Here is an 18,899-nt window from a genome sequence, read left to right as displayed (position 1 = left end):
TTGATCACACACTAGAGGGCTTTTATGCAAAAAGTACTGTACTTTTATTTTATTACTTGCAGATGGCTCATGTAGTTGATGAGCAAAAGTAACCTCAGGTGGAGTTCACCTTCCAGTCTCCGTCGCAAAAAAAAATACACTTAAATACAGCAATACTATACTTATATATAGATATATATAGAATACTAAAAGTACATTTTTAATTTCATGTATTTTATGGAAATTAAACTAAAATATACCATAATTTTGAAAATTATATTCTTAAAGTAACACATTTTTAAACTATACAATATTATGCTGTGAGAAAATACACTTGGATTACTGTTTTTCTTAATATACTGAAGCATATTTAAACAAAAGTATACTTAATGGGCATCAGCTTAAGTGTATTGTTTAGTATATTTTAAAGCATGGACTGTTAAAGTATGCTTTAGTACATTTTGTTGCAATATAATTCAAACTAACTGGCAATGAACCATGACTATCTGTCCACTCAAGAGTAAAATATGTAAAATATATAATTCAACTGTAGTAAAACGTCTTAACGTTTACTAAGACAAGTTAACAAGTTTAACTTCATGCAGCAGGTTATTCCAGACGAAAAGCACTTGTAGGCATATAAGATGTATTTCAACATTACTTAAATAAAATTTAAGCCTTATGTAGTAATTCCTTACGGGGCCCTGCTGGTGACATCCCAGATAAATAAAAATAACTTGTGGGCATTCTGAATTAATGCGTGAGAACAAGATCCTAATGGGTGAACACGACTTAGTACGGCGTGGGAAAGAGATCATGCCTTGTTGAGCTGTGGTCAATTGTCTCATTAACACACCTTAATAAGTCTTGGCCACGCATTAGGATCTCATTCCCATGCCTTACTAAGTTGTGGCCACAACTTAATTATCTCGTTCCCAGAACTTACTACCACTTACTATATGGCCGTGCATTATTTTTATTTATACGAGATGTCACCAGCAGGGCTGCATTATTCCTAATAATATATTTAAGAGTATAATTAGTTATGTTTTAAAAAGTACAGTTAAATATATGTTTTATTTGTTAAATATATTTAAGTGCATTTTAGTTGCATGGTAATGCAATAAGTTGCACTGAAGTGTCTCAGTACATCCAGTAGTATATTTATAATATATTCCAAGGGTAAAAACGGTTTCAAATCTAATACATCTACTTAAGTAGAACTTAAGTTGTTTGAAAAAAAGCACATATATTTAATCACTGCTTAATTACAATTCAAATGCACTTAAGCTGTCATAAGCTGTTCCAAAATAATACATTTAGTATATATTAAAGTACATTTAATCTGTAAATATCAAAAGTGTACATTTTTCCTTTTAAATACACTTAAATGAATTTTTCTTCTACAAGAGCTCTGATGAAAAGAATAGAGATTTATTAAGAAAATGAATTAAAATCGGCTGCTTTTACAGGACTTGGAATCAATAAGTTATGAGTGAGTAATAATTCATATCAAATGTAGGGTGACCGTATATCTTCTATTTCCAGAACATGTCCTCTTTTTGGGACATAAAAATGTGTCCAGCCAGGTTTTCTAATTTGCCCTAATGTCCAGGATTTGGCTTTGCTTTTATGTTGACATTTGCTTTCTATAGTTTTCCCTCCTGACCCCAGTGTCCTCTTTTTAATAAGGTCAGCCTAATCAAATGACAGCATGCTTCTGTTATGCCCTCAAAGGAGAGCAGCCATTGAACAGCCACTGCGCCAAAGCAGCTTTCCAGTAATGTAGGTGACGAGGTTAACAACCTTCATAAGACCATGAAGAGGAAACACTGACTCAAAAGGGGAAGCCATCCTCCTCTGGGCCGCACTGGACGGTGGCATCTCCTACCTTAACATCTTTCAGGACGCTGGTGTTGACCAGTGTGTATCCTTTAATGTCTTTGGGCTCTTTGATGAACTTGTCCAGTCGCTCTGAAATCTCAGCGATGTGATGCTCGATTGAATCCATGAGCTGCAGAGCAGAACCGAGAGAGTCCACCCTGAAACAGAGAGAGCGCAGACAGTAAACACACTGAGGCACATGACGCTCACTGCAGGACTCTGTGGTCAGAGCAGATCTTGTGATTCTGGAGCTGAAGTGAGAACAGCACACTGAGTATGAGGGATGTTTAATATGTTCAATAACGTCTACACAAACTCTTAAAAAAGAGTTCCTGAAAGGATTTGTGTGGCATTGTGTGTAACAGAATAGTGTATTAAACATGAATAAAACCCTAAAAAGTGTTGTGAACCCAAGAAGAAATGATGGATTGATCTTCTAATCAACATTTTTCCCGAATTTTACAAAAACAGTCATAATTTAATCTTGACATGACCATTTTACAACCCCTTCGAATTAAAACAGGCTGTTTTTGTTCTTGTGCTTTTAAATCAGCTCTGTTCTGATGGGCTGTCATGCACTATAAAACCTGATGAGTTAAGTCAACTCAAAAGAGGAACAGTTGTGGGCTGGAGGTTAGGGAACCAGCCCTGTGACCAGAAGGTCGCCGGATTGGTCCCCTGAACCGACAGCTGCGAATACGGCTGCCCACTGCTCCGGGCAAGTGTGCTCACTGTCCCCTAGTGTGTGTGTGCTCACTAGTGTGTATGTGGTGTTTTACTGCACGGATGGGTTAAATGCAGAGGTGAAATTCCCCCACTGTGGGACTAATAAGGGTCTCTTAATCTTAAGAAACTGATCATACACAATTAACTGAACCGAGTATAAATAAAACATATTTTTATTGCTGTGTACACTTAAGCAAATTGAGTAAATTGTACTAATTCCATTTGTTTTGCTGATATTAAAATGACTGAGTATTTGAGACGTGTGTTTAAGCTGTACTAACTCAATACAATTAAGTAATTGTAAATTAAATTCACTGCCAGACTAAACTCAGCTATCTTTTTAACAAACTTCTTTTGCATTGCAGAGAAATGATCATAGACATTTGCAACAATGTCTTGTCCAACTTAGTGCAGATATAGTTTACGTAGCATTTAACCACAGCAGAACCACATTCAGCAGAAAGAAACTTTATAACTAAATTTTAATCAGTACTGATTGGCATGAGTCACAGCAGTTTATAAAGCCTAGTGAACACAAGGGCGACACACACGCGGTGAAGAGACACACCCAGTATGTAAATAAATGGTACTAAGGGCCAATAGGAATGATATGAGTTTTACTCAAGAAGGTTGCAAACATCAAGTAAAGCTGAGAGTCTAAACTAAACTGCAATGAGTTTATTCAACTCAAAGATCCCGTTAACTCAAAATATGCTAAAAAAACAATCTTACTTAAAATGACTGAGTTACTGTCTCAACAATTCATTTTTGAGTTATTTAGAATTTTTCAGATTAAGTTACTCCACATTTCTGTAGTATTTAAGTTGTGTTAACTTGTGCAGTGAGTTTTACAGTGTGAATTGTGGCTCATTCAAAAAGCAATTAATGCTGAACAGCATCATTTAATCATCTTTTCCCTCATATTTCAATACAAGAACAGCTGTTTTTGCAGATTACTTCCGAAATATGTGGATTGTATAGCCTGAAGTGAACCGTACAGAACTTTAAAGGGCCCATTTCATGAAAAAATAAATTTCCTTTACTTTTTTTTTTAAATAATGGAGTTTGAAGTAATATGTTAACATCGTTTCACAATGTACCGTTCAGCTTCCAGTCAATACAGTGCATTTACGGAAGCTAAGCTGCAAAAGCAGCCTGTTTCGAATTCATTGTATCTGTGATTTCATGAGAACCAACTCATTCAGTCTGCAGCAGTTTAGCCTTATCCATTCATACTGAAGCTCTGAGTAGAGTTTCAGCTCTGCTTTTTAAATAAGGCACAATAAGGCAGCCCATTGGAACAGAGCTCATTTACATATATCAGGTTTAAAAACAGTAAAAAAAAAAACAGGTCATGTAAAAATGAATTACAAACATACACATAAAATCACACAAATGTTATAAAGGAAATTCAAATGAAAAAATAAAATACAAGATATGGGCCCTTTAACAATGTTTACATAGTTAACCACAAAAATAGCAAGGAAAATGAATTTTTTCATGATATTGGATGTTTAACAGCAGATTTAGTGTGTACCTGCTCTGCAGGTGTGCTCTCTGTTCTCTCCACTTGACTGTGAGCTCAGCTCTGTCCTGCTCCACCACTCGCTCGTTGAACTGGACACACTGGGAGCATTGCACCTCATACTCCGCCCACAGAGACTCTGTCTCATCCCTCAGAGCCTGAAGCACAATGAGTCAACATAAAAAGACTTTTGCACACTTGAAACAGTTCAAATTCATTATAGCTTTATAATTTATAGGTATTTAATTATAAACTTTTATGTATTCAAATATGACTCTGCTACTCTTCAGCCTCATAGGTGTCAAATAATTTGTAGGAAGCCATAAAAGGTCTTTTAATATGTTTAGAGGTGTTTAGACTTACAGATAGATGTACAACATTGAAAATGAAGTTATAATAAAATTACTCAGATTTTGAAAGTTTAGTAAACCTCAAGGCAGATAACTATTAATATATAATTACAGTACATTATTTACAATTCAAAGAGGAATTCCACTGATTTTTCAATATATCTGCATAATTATATAGTTAGAATGTAAACAAATTCATTCAGAGTGGTTTGGTGTGAAACGCTCTGTTCTAAAGTAACTTACAGAGTCAGAATTGTTCACAGTGGTGGTGATAGGAACCAGACGTCCAAAAGGTTTAATGCCTTTAAAAGCTCCCTCACAGAAATTTATTACATAAAGACATTGTTTTACAACAGTTTAGCAATAAGATTTTGGCCTAAAATGTATTTTTTTAAATAATAAATAAATAATAAAATAAATCGTCCCCAAAAATAAATAAATAGTCCCCAAAGAAAACTTTTTTTTTTATTTACCACTATTTTACCATTATCAACATTACATATAAAACTCAAGAGACTCGTATAGGTTCACTGGTGGTTTAGGATAGTGAATAAAATGGCTATGTTTGTGTGACCCCTGGTTCCTATCACCACTACTGTAAAGAAAAACCACTGTAGATTCAGCAAGTTTATCTACAATAAACCATTTCTTATCAAACCACTCTGAATGACTGAATCTCAATGATTGAGTTATGCAGAAATGTTGAAAAATCAGTGGAAATTCCCCCTCAAAAAACTTGTAATACTGAATAAAGCATCTAAAAAATATGTTTCAATGACTTGCGTTTAGCTGTTTATAGCTTAAAAAAACGCTACCTTTAATTCTCTGAGCCTTTTTCTCAGGTCTGTGGTTGATTCTGAAGGCCGACCTCCCAGCATGCTCTGCTCATTTCTATTCAGCTGAGCTTGAAGGGCAAACCTTGAACTTCTATACCTGTAAATGATCCCCCACATGCACATACGCACATTAACAGATAAACAAAAACAGCACACATTCATTGCTGCCAGTAGTTCAAACCAAATTGAGTTCAATCCAATTTTATTGGGCACTTTTGCAACAGATATTGTAACCATTCAATTCAATTCAAATTTATTGTTATTTAAATTCAATTTTTTTTGGTGTACCTGTCCTCCTCAGTGCTTGTCTGCTTTATTATCTCTTTCTTGTCCACAAATTTTGGACGCTGTGCCGTAACTGGGGTAACCTGCAATGCAAGATTTACATAAGTGAACAACAAAAGGTATTTGCGTTAATGTAACGTCAGCTACTGGTTAGCTTCAAATACAAAGCCCAAACACACCTCAGGACTACAGACTACACTGTTTATTCTAAAGACAACTGTAATATGAACTACAACATAAGCAAATCATAAGCAAAGCGAGATTCAATTTTTGTCTTTTTGTGCAAACCTCTGGAGTGGTCATTTCTGCAGCTTTCTCCACAGAGGCTGTGAATATTCTCTGTGGTGATGACTCCTTTGTCTGTTCTACAGGCACACTAGCACACAGAAAACAAAACTTGTCAATAGAAAGTTCACTGGAGTTTGAAGGATTTTATAGTGGCAAGTATTGGGGTCCAAGCACCGTATTACAGAAACTGACCTCAGGTAGGCACTGACATACTCAAATTCTAATGTAAAAATCCCTTATCAATACAACTTAAAAAAATTATTTCTTCAGTAACAATCAAAATAACAACAAGCTTTTGTCAAGCTTAAGTCAGATGAGTACAGAATCCTGTCTTTAGTCTGGTTGAGACAGAATGTTGTTGGGCTACAGTGAATTAGGACAGAATTCTTGGGGTCCGACAGAATCTTGTCATGCCTCAGTCAGGATCAGACAAAACTTTGACAGGCTACATTCAGATTCAAACAGAATTTTGTTGGCTGACAGTCATGTTCCAGCAGAATTTTGCTGGGCTACAGTTGGGTTTAAACATTTTTTATATGCTAGAGTTGGAATCAGACAAAAAGAGTCCAGAGTCCAAAAGAATTTTGTCAGGATATTTTTTTTTGATACACATGGGTTTCCCAACAGCTGAGTTTGGACAGAATTTTCTTGGGTTAGTGTCAGGATAAACTTGGTGCTTGATCTGCCAGGTGCTTTGTCTGCTTGGGCTCAGCCACAAAACGTTCTCAGGCTGTATTCAAGATTGGATCAATAATTCAAAGCTCTACTTCAGAGATGAATCAAATAAATTCTAATGTATTGTTACACTTGTTGCTGCTAATTTTTTGTCCCCTTCCTCACCCTGCGTCTGGTGGCGGAGTGTCACGGTCTCCACTGAACTGACGCTGGATGGCAGCGAGTCTTTTCTCACACTCGCGGAGCTGAGCCTGTGCCAACCTGTGGGCATCCTCTGGGCTCAAAGTGTCACACAGCTCCTTCAGGGCCTCCAGCTGCTGCCCAGCCTGGACTAAACTGCCATCAGTAGAAAAACAGGCCTAGAGGTTTGGGGGAATAGAGAGGTTAATAAAGAGGTTCAAAGGCTTCATTAGTACTTTACTAGAGCTTAATGTACCAATTTGAAGCATGATAGCTGGGAAACACTGGAGTGTTTCAGAATGTTATTACATGCAACAAATGACATTAGTTTAACCCTTAAAAGTGACAAAAAAGGATGTTGAATAATATGTTAGTTATTTGTCACTTGTAGCTCAGTGAAACAAGATGAAAGATTCTAAACGTTCAATAAATACCACATTTGAGTATATAAACAGAAGAGGAGACTGAATGTATTGCAAAGTTTTGGTTGTGCACACAGACATCCTTTATCCTTTATGTCTTTGGAACAAACAGAAAAAAATCAGATGACAGAATCTGAGATTTGAATCTGATGATACTGATTGTAAATCACATGTAATTCACAGTGTAACAATGTAATTAAATATATAGTTATAGTATAATTACAATATAGCAAATTGAGCAGGATAGCAAATCCACTGTAATAACTCTGAACCTTTAAGGGTTAAACATTCAAGACTGATGAACAATATAAAGCATGTCCACAAAAACCTCTGGACAATTCCAACAGTTGCACCAGAGCATGCCATACAGCGAGAGTGTAATGTTACCTCTCTAGTTTGCACTGATCTGGAGTCAGATTTGAAGTTGACTTTCTTGTTGTTAAAGTGCATCTCACACTGCTGCACAATCTGGTTAAAGTGCAGACGCTTTGTCTGAAATCTGAGCTGTGCCACAAATGCTGAGATTTCATTGCGAACAGTCTGCATTGGAAAATGTTTAATAAAGAGGGAACAAACAACAAGCAACACAGCAAAATGATCGGTATGTGTTATTTTGAGGGAAAAGGAGACTGAAAACAATCTCTCTACAAAATAACAATTGTTACACTTCAAAAATTGTTGTAAGACATAGTGCAAATCATCAAAAAGCACACCAGACAATCTAAGACTTTAAGATTAGAAACACTAACACCAGACATGCATCATCATATGAACATAATAATATTAAAATAATCAATATCAGATTACAAAAACACAGTTGAATTGCATTTTTATAGCATGCATGCTTGAAAAATGCACCAGTACATGTTACAGCTGGCAAGATGACACGCTTCATGTAAAAAGCACAAACAAAGAAAATTCACCCTTACATACACATGCGCACACCTACCTCCCACTGTGTCCTGACCGACTGGGCAAAGAACTCCATGTCTCGGAACTGAGACGGGGTGCAGAAGGCTTCCATTCTTTCGGCAGCCCTCAGGAACTCCTCCAGCAGCTCAGAGTCCAGGACCTTTAGAGTTTCCTGGAAAAATTGCACAAATATCTTTGTAAACCTGATCCATATCTGAGTTCAGGGTCAATGGAAACAGGTTCACTTGAAACACAACAGAACGGGTCTTGTTCACTTCTTTACCTTTCCCCCCATTTTTTTCCCTGGCCAACTTCACCCGTTAGATAGGTCTCACACCATCACGCAATGCTACAAAGCTGGGTGGGTGAAGTCTAGGATGTGCTTTCTCTGACACGTGAACCACCACTGCATTTTTTTAAACTGCCATTAACGCAACATCGTTGCATGCAACACATTTGGAGGAGAATGCTAACTGCCTATTCTGTTATGTCAGCCAACAGGCGCCCATGTTAGCTAGCACTGTACTTAGTGACATAGAGGATGAGGGCCACCCATGGAGAACGAGGCCAGTTATGCTCTCTAGGACTCCAGGCCACAGACGGCTGCAGCAGTGCTGTAGATTGAACTCACAATATCCCAATGATAGAGTCGGTACATACATAGCTGCACCACTTGGGAGCCCCTACTTAATTAAATAAGAAAAGGTTTGCAAAACATACTTCTTTTACCAATTTGTGCTCCTCGGTTATCCTCTTCTCCTTGAATATGTTGATCGCTTCTAGAATATGTTCTTGCAGGCAATGCTTCGCCTCCTCAAACCTATTCCTAGCCAGAGCCTGTGCTTTAGAGTAAGCCTCTGTATAGGCCTGAGGAGGTGCCTGGGCCAGGGCTGGAGGTTTGACACGAGGAGTTGACTGTTGCTGGGCCTGCTCCTGCACTGGAGACTGTGGTTTCTGTGAAACCTGGACTTGAGGCTGTGTCTGGGGTGTTTGGCTTTCAACTTGAATTTGAACTTGAACAGCAGATGGAGCCTCAACTCTGTTTTGTGCTAGCTGTTGCTGTTGTGCTTGGAGCTGCTGTGGAGATGGACCTTGGGATCTTACTGGGGCTTGAGATGGTGGCTGGACAGATTGTTGGTGAGCCACTGGTTGGGAGACTTTTGGAACCATTTTCTGAGAACGGACTTGGGATTGTGGCTCTTGGATAGGCCTCCAGTGCTGAGGAGGGCTTTGCGGTCTTGTATATGCCTGAGGTTGAGCATGCGAGTATGGAGATATGGATCTTGGGTCTTGCGTTTGAACACTTTGGAAACTATGGCTGATCACTTCAGGTCTAATAGGTCTCCAGTGTTGTGGTGGAGCCATTGGTTGGACTTGGCTCTGAGGTCTCATTTGTGCATAAGTTGGTGCCATTGGTTCAGATCTCATAGTACCCCACTGCTGAGTTTGCATTGGGTAAATGTGAGATTGAGGATGAGGCTGGACTTGCACTTGACCTGAACCTTGGACCCTGGAGAAAGTCTGGGTTGCTAAACCTCTTCCCAGTGATGTCCATTGCTGAGAATGTGCTTGCATTTGTGTGACACCTTGAGTTTGTGGATGGCTCTGTGGGTATATCTGGGCTTGCATTAGTCCCTGGCTCTGGACCTCATAATAGCCCTCATTTGCCATTGGACGCCACTCAGGGTGCTGGACTTGGGGTTGCACCTGTGGTTGTACTATACTTTGTGGCTTAACCTGAACTTTGGCTTGAGTCTGATCCATGCCCATGATTTGGGACTGCGGAGGAACATGGATCTGTGGCTGACTTGGAGGCATGGTGATGATTCGTGGTTGGATTGGGGCTCTCCCTCTTGGCTGTGCAGTTTGTGTCTGGGCATAATGTACAGCAGGATGTGGTTGACTTTGGGACATTACTTGAGGCTGGATGGGTACTGGGGGAAGTCTCTCAGTTTGTTGTGCTTCTTCCATTTCCATTAGATGTTGCTGAGTCTGAGACATAACTTGGGGGTGTGCTTGAATCATTGTTGGTGGTTGCCTTTGAGGCATGACTTGAGGATGAACCGGTGACATGGCTTGTGGTTGTACTTGCTTCATAGTTTGTATCTCTGATCTCCTTTGGGTCATAAACGCAGTAGCCTGTGGTGGAGGATGCTGTTGGGTAATCACTTCTGCTGGACCTGACATTAAAGTTTGCGGTTGCCTTAGTGGCTCTGTTGATGTCACAGCTTGCGGTTGTGCTTTTGGTAGCATTTGGGCTAGAGGTTGCTGTTGTTGCACTTGGCCAACTTTGGCTTGTGTCACAGATTGCTGTTGCTGGACTTCACTCACTTTGGCTTGTGTCCCAGGTTGTTGCTGCTGGATTTCACTCACTTTGGCTTGTGTCACAGATTGCTGTTGCCGGACCTGACTCAGTTCATTTTGTCTCACAGGTTGTTGTTGCTGGACTTGACTCACTTTGGCTTGTTTCACAGCATGCTGTTGATCGATTTTACTCAATTTGGGTTGGGTCTCAGGCTGTTTGCTCAATTTAGTTTGTGTTTGAGTAACCCTCTTGACTTGACCTTCAATTGGGTCAGGTGTAGGTGCCACAGTGACAGCAACTGTGGTCTTTAAATGTACTTCAGAACTCGCTTTACTTTTGTCCTTTGGTCGAGCAGTTGTCAAAACCTCTGCTTGGCCCTTCTGTTGAAGCCAAGGTCTATGCTCTGAACGTGCCTGAGACTTCCTTACTTTAATTGGTTGCTGGGTGTCCTGTTGCTGTACTTGCATCTGCTGCTGTTGAGTTTGAGTCTGTTGGTGAATGTCCAGTTGTTTCAGGACAGTTATTGACTGCTGATTCTGTTGTTGTGTATTCACTTGTGGCTGTGTTGGTATCTGTTGGCATGCAAGCATTTGCTGCTGGCTGGAAATCTGAGCTTGCTGTGTGTTTTGGTTTGAATTCAAATGTAGTTTATGAGTCTTAACAGTTTCAGTAGCGTCACCTTGTTCTTGCTTCCTAAGTTCATCTTGTGTCTCAGCTTTTGCCTGCTCTTTGGTCACTGCCTGTGGCTTGACTTTAGCAAAATCTTGTGCCTGTTCATGGCCCTTAGATGTCAAAATATGTTGGGGTCCTTCCCTTGGCTCTTTCCTTAATTGTGTTTGTGTTACTGCTTGGGCTTCCAGGTATGTTTGCAGAGGAGGACTCTTCTTCTCCTCTTGGTACTCTTGAACGACGATCATAGGCACAGGCTGAACTTCAGGTTGAGTTTTAGGTATAGCAACTTGGGCACTATGCTGGGATGGTTGCAGAGACGAATGCTTGACCGGTGGCTGAAAGTCTGTTTGGTCTGCATCTTCAGATGCAGAGATAGACTGGGTTGTGCTGCTTGTTTGGTGCTTGTGGCTTTCAGTCTCACACTCTCTCTCCTGCACAAAGATCTTTTGTGGAGGCTGACGGCCTGTAGGACTTCTGTCTCTACGAGCTCCCAAGGAACTTAGCAACCCCACAGCTTCCTGTTAAGAAATGTACATGAACTGTTGTTATACATACAAATAATGGCACACTTCATCAGGAATGTTTCTGATGAAGCCAAATTAGTTTCATTGTAGGAGTATGTCTATTCTTGAACCACATATTTATCAAGACTTATAGAGTGAATGAAAGACCTGTGACTGTGCAACAGTAGCACGGACTCTGTCCTGCATGGTGGAAGCAATGAGGTACTGCAGTGGTGAGTTCTTCTGCCCTGACATCACCATCACTTGCAGATCCTGTTCCTCCATCACCACCTGGCCTTCCAGCTGCAGTCCTCGAGATATCAGCAACTATTTGGAAGGAAAAGAATGAAAGATCATCTAGGGCCAGACTGCGGCAGGTTTCAGGCACACATATGATGCATTCTGCCTGAGAGAATGAGGTAAAGAAACAAGTATATTTAAGAAGATGCAAATTTACTCGGGTCCTTGCATCCTGCCCTCTCTGATGTTTGTGTGCTCTTTCCTTTAAGAGCTGATAAAACTCTCTGGCTTCAGCCTCCCAATGCAAAAGTTCAGCTAGACGCCCATCCAGGCCACAAACACTCTGCTGCAACTCTTCACAGACCTGCATGGCCTCACAGAGTGTCTGCAGCACCTGAGAACACGTACATTAACAAAAATATGGTCAGAAAAGCAAATGCAAAGAATTCATATCCAGATGACTTGTAGAGATGCACAAAGATATCAGAATGATACCAATATTTCAAACTTATATTTGATGACATATTTACTGTACTCCAGATGAACAGAAGGTTTGCTGCATCCCAAATGATTTACATACAAAAAAGAGTAAGAAAAAAGGATGATTGACTTCCATTATCACCTCTGGAACGGCCTGTTTGAGTTTGCTCAAAGTTTCGGCCAAGCACTCGGGTGAAGGAGTGAGGGAATCCAGGTCAACATCCTGTATTTTCTTCATCATGAACTAAAAAAGTGCAAAAAACAGCCTTCAGTCATGTTTCTTCATCAACTTCTGCCCTATACAACTACTATTGTCTATAATTGTAGTTGATCAAAACATCAAATGTATTATTTTTGTGCATATAATAATGAATCAAAAATGAGAAACAGAGTACAATACAAAGAGAAAAAGACAAATGAAAACAAAATTGGTTAAATGTACCTGCAGTCTCTTCCTGTAAGTGCGGAGTGACCCTGATAAGACCTCCACTGGCTCCTTCAGTAGCTGGTTAGCCTCTCTGACCAAACACTGCAGAGTCTGGGGACTTGCAGGACGAACTCTGGACTCCTCAACAAGATCCTAAGACAAAGATCAGGTTCTCAAATAAAGCCATAAGCCACAAGAGGTGTATTAGAGTGATTTTCTCCTGCATTTTAAGGATTTTTAGGCATGAAGTGGAGTAAAATCAATGTAACACTCTTTTATGAAACAGCTTCCAAATGCAAATACAACACACCTATGTTCATAAATTTTTAGTTGCCAAAATAATTCTGGTAAGCAATATACACTGACATGCCAAAAGTCATGGGACAGGAACTAGTATCATGTAGGACCCCCTCCAGCCTGGTGAAGTGCAGCAGTTGAACATGGCATCGATTTCACAAGTGGACGGAAGACATCTGGAACGATGTTTAGCCATGCTCTCTGGATAGCCACCCACAGCACTGTTTGTAGGTGCAGGGTCTCAGGTGCAAATGGACCTCTCAATCACATCCCATAAAGGCCCCTCAGTACCTGTGTGAACTTCTCTCTTATTATGAACCGTCATGCCTAGTTAGATCACAGGGTGCTGGCTTACTTTTAGTGCCTAGAATTAATAAAGTTACATCAGGGGGTAGAGCCTTTTCATACAAAGCCCCCCAGCTTTGGAATAATCTTCCAGTCAGTGTTCGGGACTCAGACACAGCCTCAGTTTTTAATCTGTTTAGGCTAGCTTTTTGAAATTAGCTTTTCCTCTTAGTTAAAGGGTACCATTTTGGGGGGTTCATTGACAGAGTTCTACGGTGACTGGGAGTGTTGGTGCTGTTGTCCTGCAGCTCTCACGCCTTCACTGTAATACTAACACTGTTCAAGCTTGGCCTGCCAGAGTCTCTGTTTCACTCTCTTAACACTGTATACTGTAATCAGTCTGTCTTAACAGAACCAACTGCCTGTGTGTTCCTCTGCCGAGCTGAACAACTGCCCATCCTGTGTGGTCTGATGCTGTTGCTTCATATGCCTTGATCGGGTGCCGGCTGCTCGCCTTTTCCCCGGACCAGTCTGACCACCATGGAGGTTCCCTCCTGTACAACGCTGTACAAACCTCACCTGCATGTACTGACCCTCCTGATGATGCTGCTGCATTTTTTTAATCATAGACATTACTACTCCTGCTTTTCCTTTCTTTCCGTACCTTATATTAATGGTCAAATCTCATTTTCTGCTGTTATTGTCTGCTATCCACAGTCGACCAGAGGAGGATGGGTTCCCCTTTTGAGTCTTGGTTCCTCTCAAGGTTTCTTCCTTTTGCCACTGTTGCCATTGGCTTGCTCATGGGGGCTCGGACCCGGATTTTTTTTTCTGTAAAGCTTCTTTGTGACAACACCTTGTACAAAGTGCTATATAAATAAACTTTGACTTGACTTGACTTGTTTAGGTGGACCAGTAGACCCAACCCTTGCCATAAGAACCCATGTATGGAACCATGTGGGGCCTCTTGCGTTGAATATAGATGTGATTTTTGCCCCAAATCGCTTGTGTATTCACACGGACAATTCTAGCTAGACAATGCCGGTCACGATTATTGAACACCAGTGGATAGCCACCACACTGTCCACTGGGGGTGGTAATACCTTCAACGACAGATTTCCAGTACACACGTGACACTGTGGATCAAGGAATGTTAAATGTTCAAAAAACTTTGGAAATGGAATTTCCCATCCGTCTGGCACCCACTATCATGCCTTGTTCGAACTCCGATAATTCACGTCACCTTGCCATGAGCACACTGGCCAGTGTTCAACCTCACTAACAAGATAACACCTCACAACTTATACGGGTGTGGGCATTCCCAAGACGTCCCCTGAGGTAACTCCACTTCATAATCAATTTACATACTGCTATCCTATAACTTTAGGCACGTCAGTGTAGTTTTTTACAGCAGCTTTTTGCCTAAATATCTGTTTTATAATAACACTAAAACACCTGAAATAATCCTCTGGCATTCTGTTTATGAGTTAAAGTAACATACGTGACAAATTCTGAGCATTATTGATAAAGACTCACAAACTGCGTTCTTCTAGCAAAGTCGGCCCAGAGCAGGTTAATCCTGCAGAGCTCGTCGGAAAGTGAACGGCTCGTTTGCGGATCAGTGATCTCAGTCAGGTAGTTCCCGATGTCGTTTAGATGAGCCTGGCGAGAGCTCCACTCTGCCATCATCTCTGCCGTTACCTAACAAGTTAGACACCACTTAGTCAGAAATCAGTGATCACATGCTCAGCACTTATTATTATTACATATAGTTACATATTCAATACATCTGGGAACTATGCCTGAGCCCATGTGCTGATTAGATATAAAAACAAACATGTGTGTTTATGTTTACTTCAGCTCGCTGTCCGTGTCGGTTACTTTGAGTTCCCTGCTCCAGCCAGGCATGTAGAGAACTGTAAGAGTCGCAGTAGGAGTCCCAGGCCGCCAGCACGCGTCCCATAATACCCTTCACCATCTTCACATCCTGGAGTGTCGCTGCAGTCTCCGTCTCCAAAGTCTTCACCTCTTTACTCACATGGCTAGAGTCCCCCGCTAACAGGGAGAAAAGATCATTAATTAGCAGTCACACTAAAGTGTTCTGCATTTTTTCATGTGATTCAAAGCAGTTATAGGTGTAGATACAGTTCGTGTTAGCCATCCTCTGGCCCTTCATCAGTGTGTCATCTGTGTACTCGCTTTAGCTATAATGACATCAAACATTACGACATATGTCATGAAAATATATGGAAACGGTAACATGACACCGTTATATTATCAGACAATCATGACAATTCAGGACAGTGTATATCTGCCATGACATGCTAATGTTATGTCAATGTTATGTTCCTGGGTTCAAGTAAAGTTTTACCAAAATACTTTTCATTGATGCCCCAAACACTCTTGGCTTTTTCTCTATAGTAGTAATGATGACTAGTGAAAATGGACAGTTGTGCAACCTCTTGTTTACTTACCCAGAGCGGACTTGCTAGTGTATTTGCTGGCAACGTGCTTTAGTTTATAGAGAGCTCCTTCCAGCATAGAAGGCAGCTCCTGCTTATTCACAGTCTCCTACAACAACACATACATATACACCAATCATGAAAAACACCCATCCAGAGCACATCTAAGCCCACATAATAGACATATGGCAACAGAGCAAATTCCTATGTTTTTATAGATAAACCGTTTTCCTTTGCCAAATGTGGTCAATCAGCCAAGACATGTTTGGTGTCTGAAGTTTTCTTCTTTAGTTTTGTGGTAGATTTATGACACTGGGGTGGTACCCTCAGGTCACAGGGGTGGTACCCTCAAGTCCCAGGGGTGGAACACCTATAGTCACTGAGGCAGTACTCTCAGGTCATTGGAGTGGTACCCCTCTATTTACTGGGGCGGTAATCTCTAGTCACTAGGGTGGTACCCCTTTGGTCACTGGGGCAATACTCTCTAGTTACTGGGCATTTACCCCTCTAGTCACTGGAGTGGTACTCCTCTAGTCACTGGGGTAGTACTCTCTAGTCACTGGGGCTGTACCCCTCTTGTCACTGGTGCTGTACCCTTCTAGCCACTGGTGCTGTACTATAGCCAATAGTGCTGTACCCCTCTAGTCACTGGGGTGGTACCCCTCTAGTTACTAGGGTGGTACCCCTTTAATTACTGGATGGTACCCCTCTAGTCACTGGGGAGGTACCCCTCTAGTCACTGGGGTAGTACCCTTCTAGTCAGTGGGGTGGTACCCCTCTAGCCACTGGGGCGGTACCCCTCTAGTCAGTGGGGTTGCACTCCTTTAGTCAGTGGGGTGGTACCCCTCTAGTCACTGGGGCAGTACTCTCTATTCACTGGTTCTGTAGCCCTCTAGTCACTGGAGTGGTACTCCTCTAGTCACTGGGGTGGTACTTCTCTAGTCACTGGGGCAGTACTCTCTATTCACTGGTTCTGTAGCCCTCTAGTCACTGGGGTGGTACCCCTCTAGTCACTGGGGCAGTATTCTCTATTCACTGGTTCTGTAGCCCTCTAGCCAGTGGAGTGGTACTCCTCTAGTCACTGGGGTGGTACCCCTTTAGTGACTGGGACAGTACTCTTAAGTCACAGTGTGGTACATCTCAAATCACTAAGGTAGTACTACTCCACTCACTGGGGTGGTAGTTCTCCAGTCATTTGGGTGGTACTCATCAACTAACATGATGTTTTAGAGTAGAAATAATATCTATATTTTATGAAGAGATATAAATATGCAACTTTCTCCTGGGAAGGTGAATGTAATGTACCTTCAAAACTCATTTATAGTACACAATTTAAAGACCTTGTTGTACCTTTGAGGGTGCATTGACATTGTGTGTACATTGGAGAACAAAAATGTACCTGTACAAAACTTTTTTTCTGAAAGTGAATGCTGGGCTTGTTGAATGTACTTTTATCTATTTTCAGTTTCTGAAATCAAACTATTTGAGAATAACTAACAACTTGACATGGTTTGAGCCACATAATTTAGACAGGCAGTTTACATACTGCTAATGGCTCAGGTTACTTTTTAGCTACATCAGCCTTGTAGCTCAAGTATAACACTAAAGATGCAAACTTCAGACACAGAGCATATCTTCGCTGATTGACTACATTCAGCATAAGTGGGAAACTGTGTGAACTGTGAAACACTATTCTTTTTACCACATACTAACAATTTATTCCCATAATTTCACTATTGCAACTCACATTCCAGTCCTGAATGAGAACTCGCACAGCCTCCTGGGAAATGTAGGCTCTTTTCCAGGCACGTAGCTTGATTTTGAGCTGAGCCAGCAGGTCTAACACCGTGTGTCTGTGCTCCTGATACTCCAGCTTAATGCCGTGGTACTTAGCGCTCACACGCACACTAGTGAACCTAACACACATATTTAAACACAGACACAAAGACCAGTGAGGCAAAAAGGGCAAATGTTAACTAAAAACTTAACAATAGACAACTCTTTACTGTTAACTTGGCAATAGGAGGGTGCACAATGGCAATCCGAAAACAAATCTCCAGAAAAACAAATCTATCAGTTCCAGCTTCCAGAGGTCAGTTACTGACCTTCGCTTCATCTCCTCCAGTTTATCTGTAGGAACCAGCATCTCTCCGTATTCATCCATGTTCTGGAAATTCTGGAACGTCTTCATGTGGTGGAGCATTTCCTCAAGACACACCTGCACGCACCAAAATACATTAAAAAATACATACATGTGCTGATTTAATCATGATTCTTCTAAATTTACTGACAAATATTTGACCTAACAGATCCGGGAACACCCAACGAAGACCCGAGCAGAAAATAATTAATATAGGTAATCATCTCATTTGGGGATCAGTTAACACATCAGTATATTCAATAAATATATAAAACTATTAAATCTGTATTTGTTGCTGTTTCTATTTCATATTTGTCCCGTCAATCAGATCAGATCCATTGTTTCATGTGTTTTGATTGGTTGAAAGTGTAACGGTGGAAATATTTTGTAGGTTTATGCTCTGCCATGGGTTGCTAGGCCAGTTTTAGAGCTTCAGCCCACTCTAAATGTTACTTAGTCCCTCATTCCCAAATAAATGTGCAAATCAAATCATGAGCTCAAATGTTCAAATCTGTAGTTTATTCTCATTCATTCTTTTTTGTTTAACCTTGCCATCACATCTCTAACGTCATTATACACTGTGATAGCAGGCATGACCTGAGGGGGGCACTGCTGCTGCTCTAATGCAGCGCTGCCTCTGCTGCGCTACCAGAGATTTAATAATGTAATGTGAAAATCCCAGCTCAGCCACTTACATCAGACTCGTAAGCCAATCATAAGTTTTAAACCAATCATATCAGACATCGTAAGTTGTAAGCCAAGCATATCAGACATCATAAGTGGTAAACCAATCATATCAGACATTGTAAGTTGTAAGCAAATCATATCAGACAGTGTAAGTTGTAAGCCAATCATAACAGACATCATAAGTTGTAGGCCAATCATATTAGACATAGTAAGTTGTAAGCCAATCATATTAGACCTGGGGGAGGGGCTCTGGTTTTACTCGCTCTGCAAAGCAAGGTCACTGAATGTGCTAAAAGTAAGACCATTGAATGATGCTACATAAATAAAGTTAGTTTTATT

The 18,899-nt window shown here is 40.7% G+C and overlaps 1 protein-coding gene across 1 annotated transcript in view; it reads right to left on the bottom strand.

The window, feature by feature from the left end:
• The window catches only part of syne2b (spectrin repeat containing, nuclear envelope 2b), a 201,093-nt gene that overhangs the window by 163,883 nt on the left and 18,311 nt on the right, over positions 1–18,899 (bottom strand). The window contains 18 exon segments of the mRNA XM_036575316.1: positions 1,871–2,021; positions 4,127–4,272; positions 5,280–5,397; positions 5,589–5,668; positions 5,874–5,961; positions 6,714–6,907; positions 7,538–7,690; positions 8,100–8,234; positions 8,783–11,557; positions 11,711–11,869; positions 12,000–12,176; positions 12,405–12,506; positions 12,705–12,842; positions 14,808–14,972; positions 15,127–15,326; positions 15,746–15,842; positions 17,481–17,649; positions 17,839–17,951. Of these exon segments, the coding sequence (XP_036431209.1) occupies positions 1,871–2,021; positions 4,127–4,272; positions 5,280–5,397; positions 5,589–5,668; positions 5,874–5,961; positions 6,714–6,907; positions 7,538–7,690; positions 8,100–8,234; positions 8,783–11,557; positions 11,711–11,869; positions 12,000–12,176; positions 12,405–12,506; positions 12,705–12,842; positions 14,808–14,972; positions 15,127–15,326; positions 15,746–15,842; positions 17,481–17,649; positions 17,839–17,951 (5,160 nt within the window).

Source organism: Colossoma macropomum, unplaced genomic scaffold (genome assembly GCF_904425465.1).
Source record: "Colossoma macropomum unplaced genomic scaffold, Colossoma_macropomum, whole genome shotgun sequence".
Lineage (NCBI taxonomy): Eukaryota > Metazoa > Chordata > Actinopteri > Characiformes > Serrasalmidae > Colossoma > Colossoma macropomum.
This window is presented reverse-complemented; position numbering and strand designations above follow the sequence as displayed.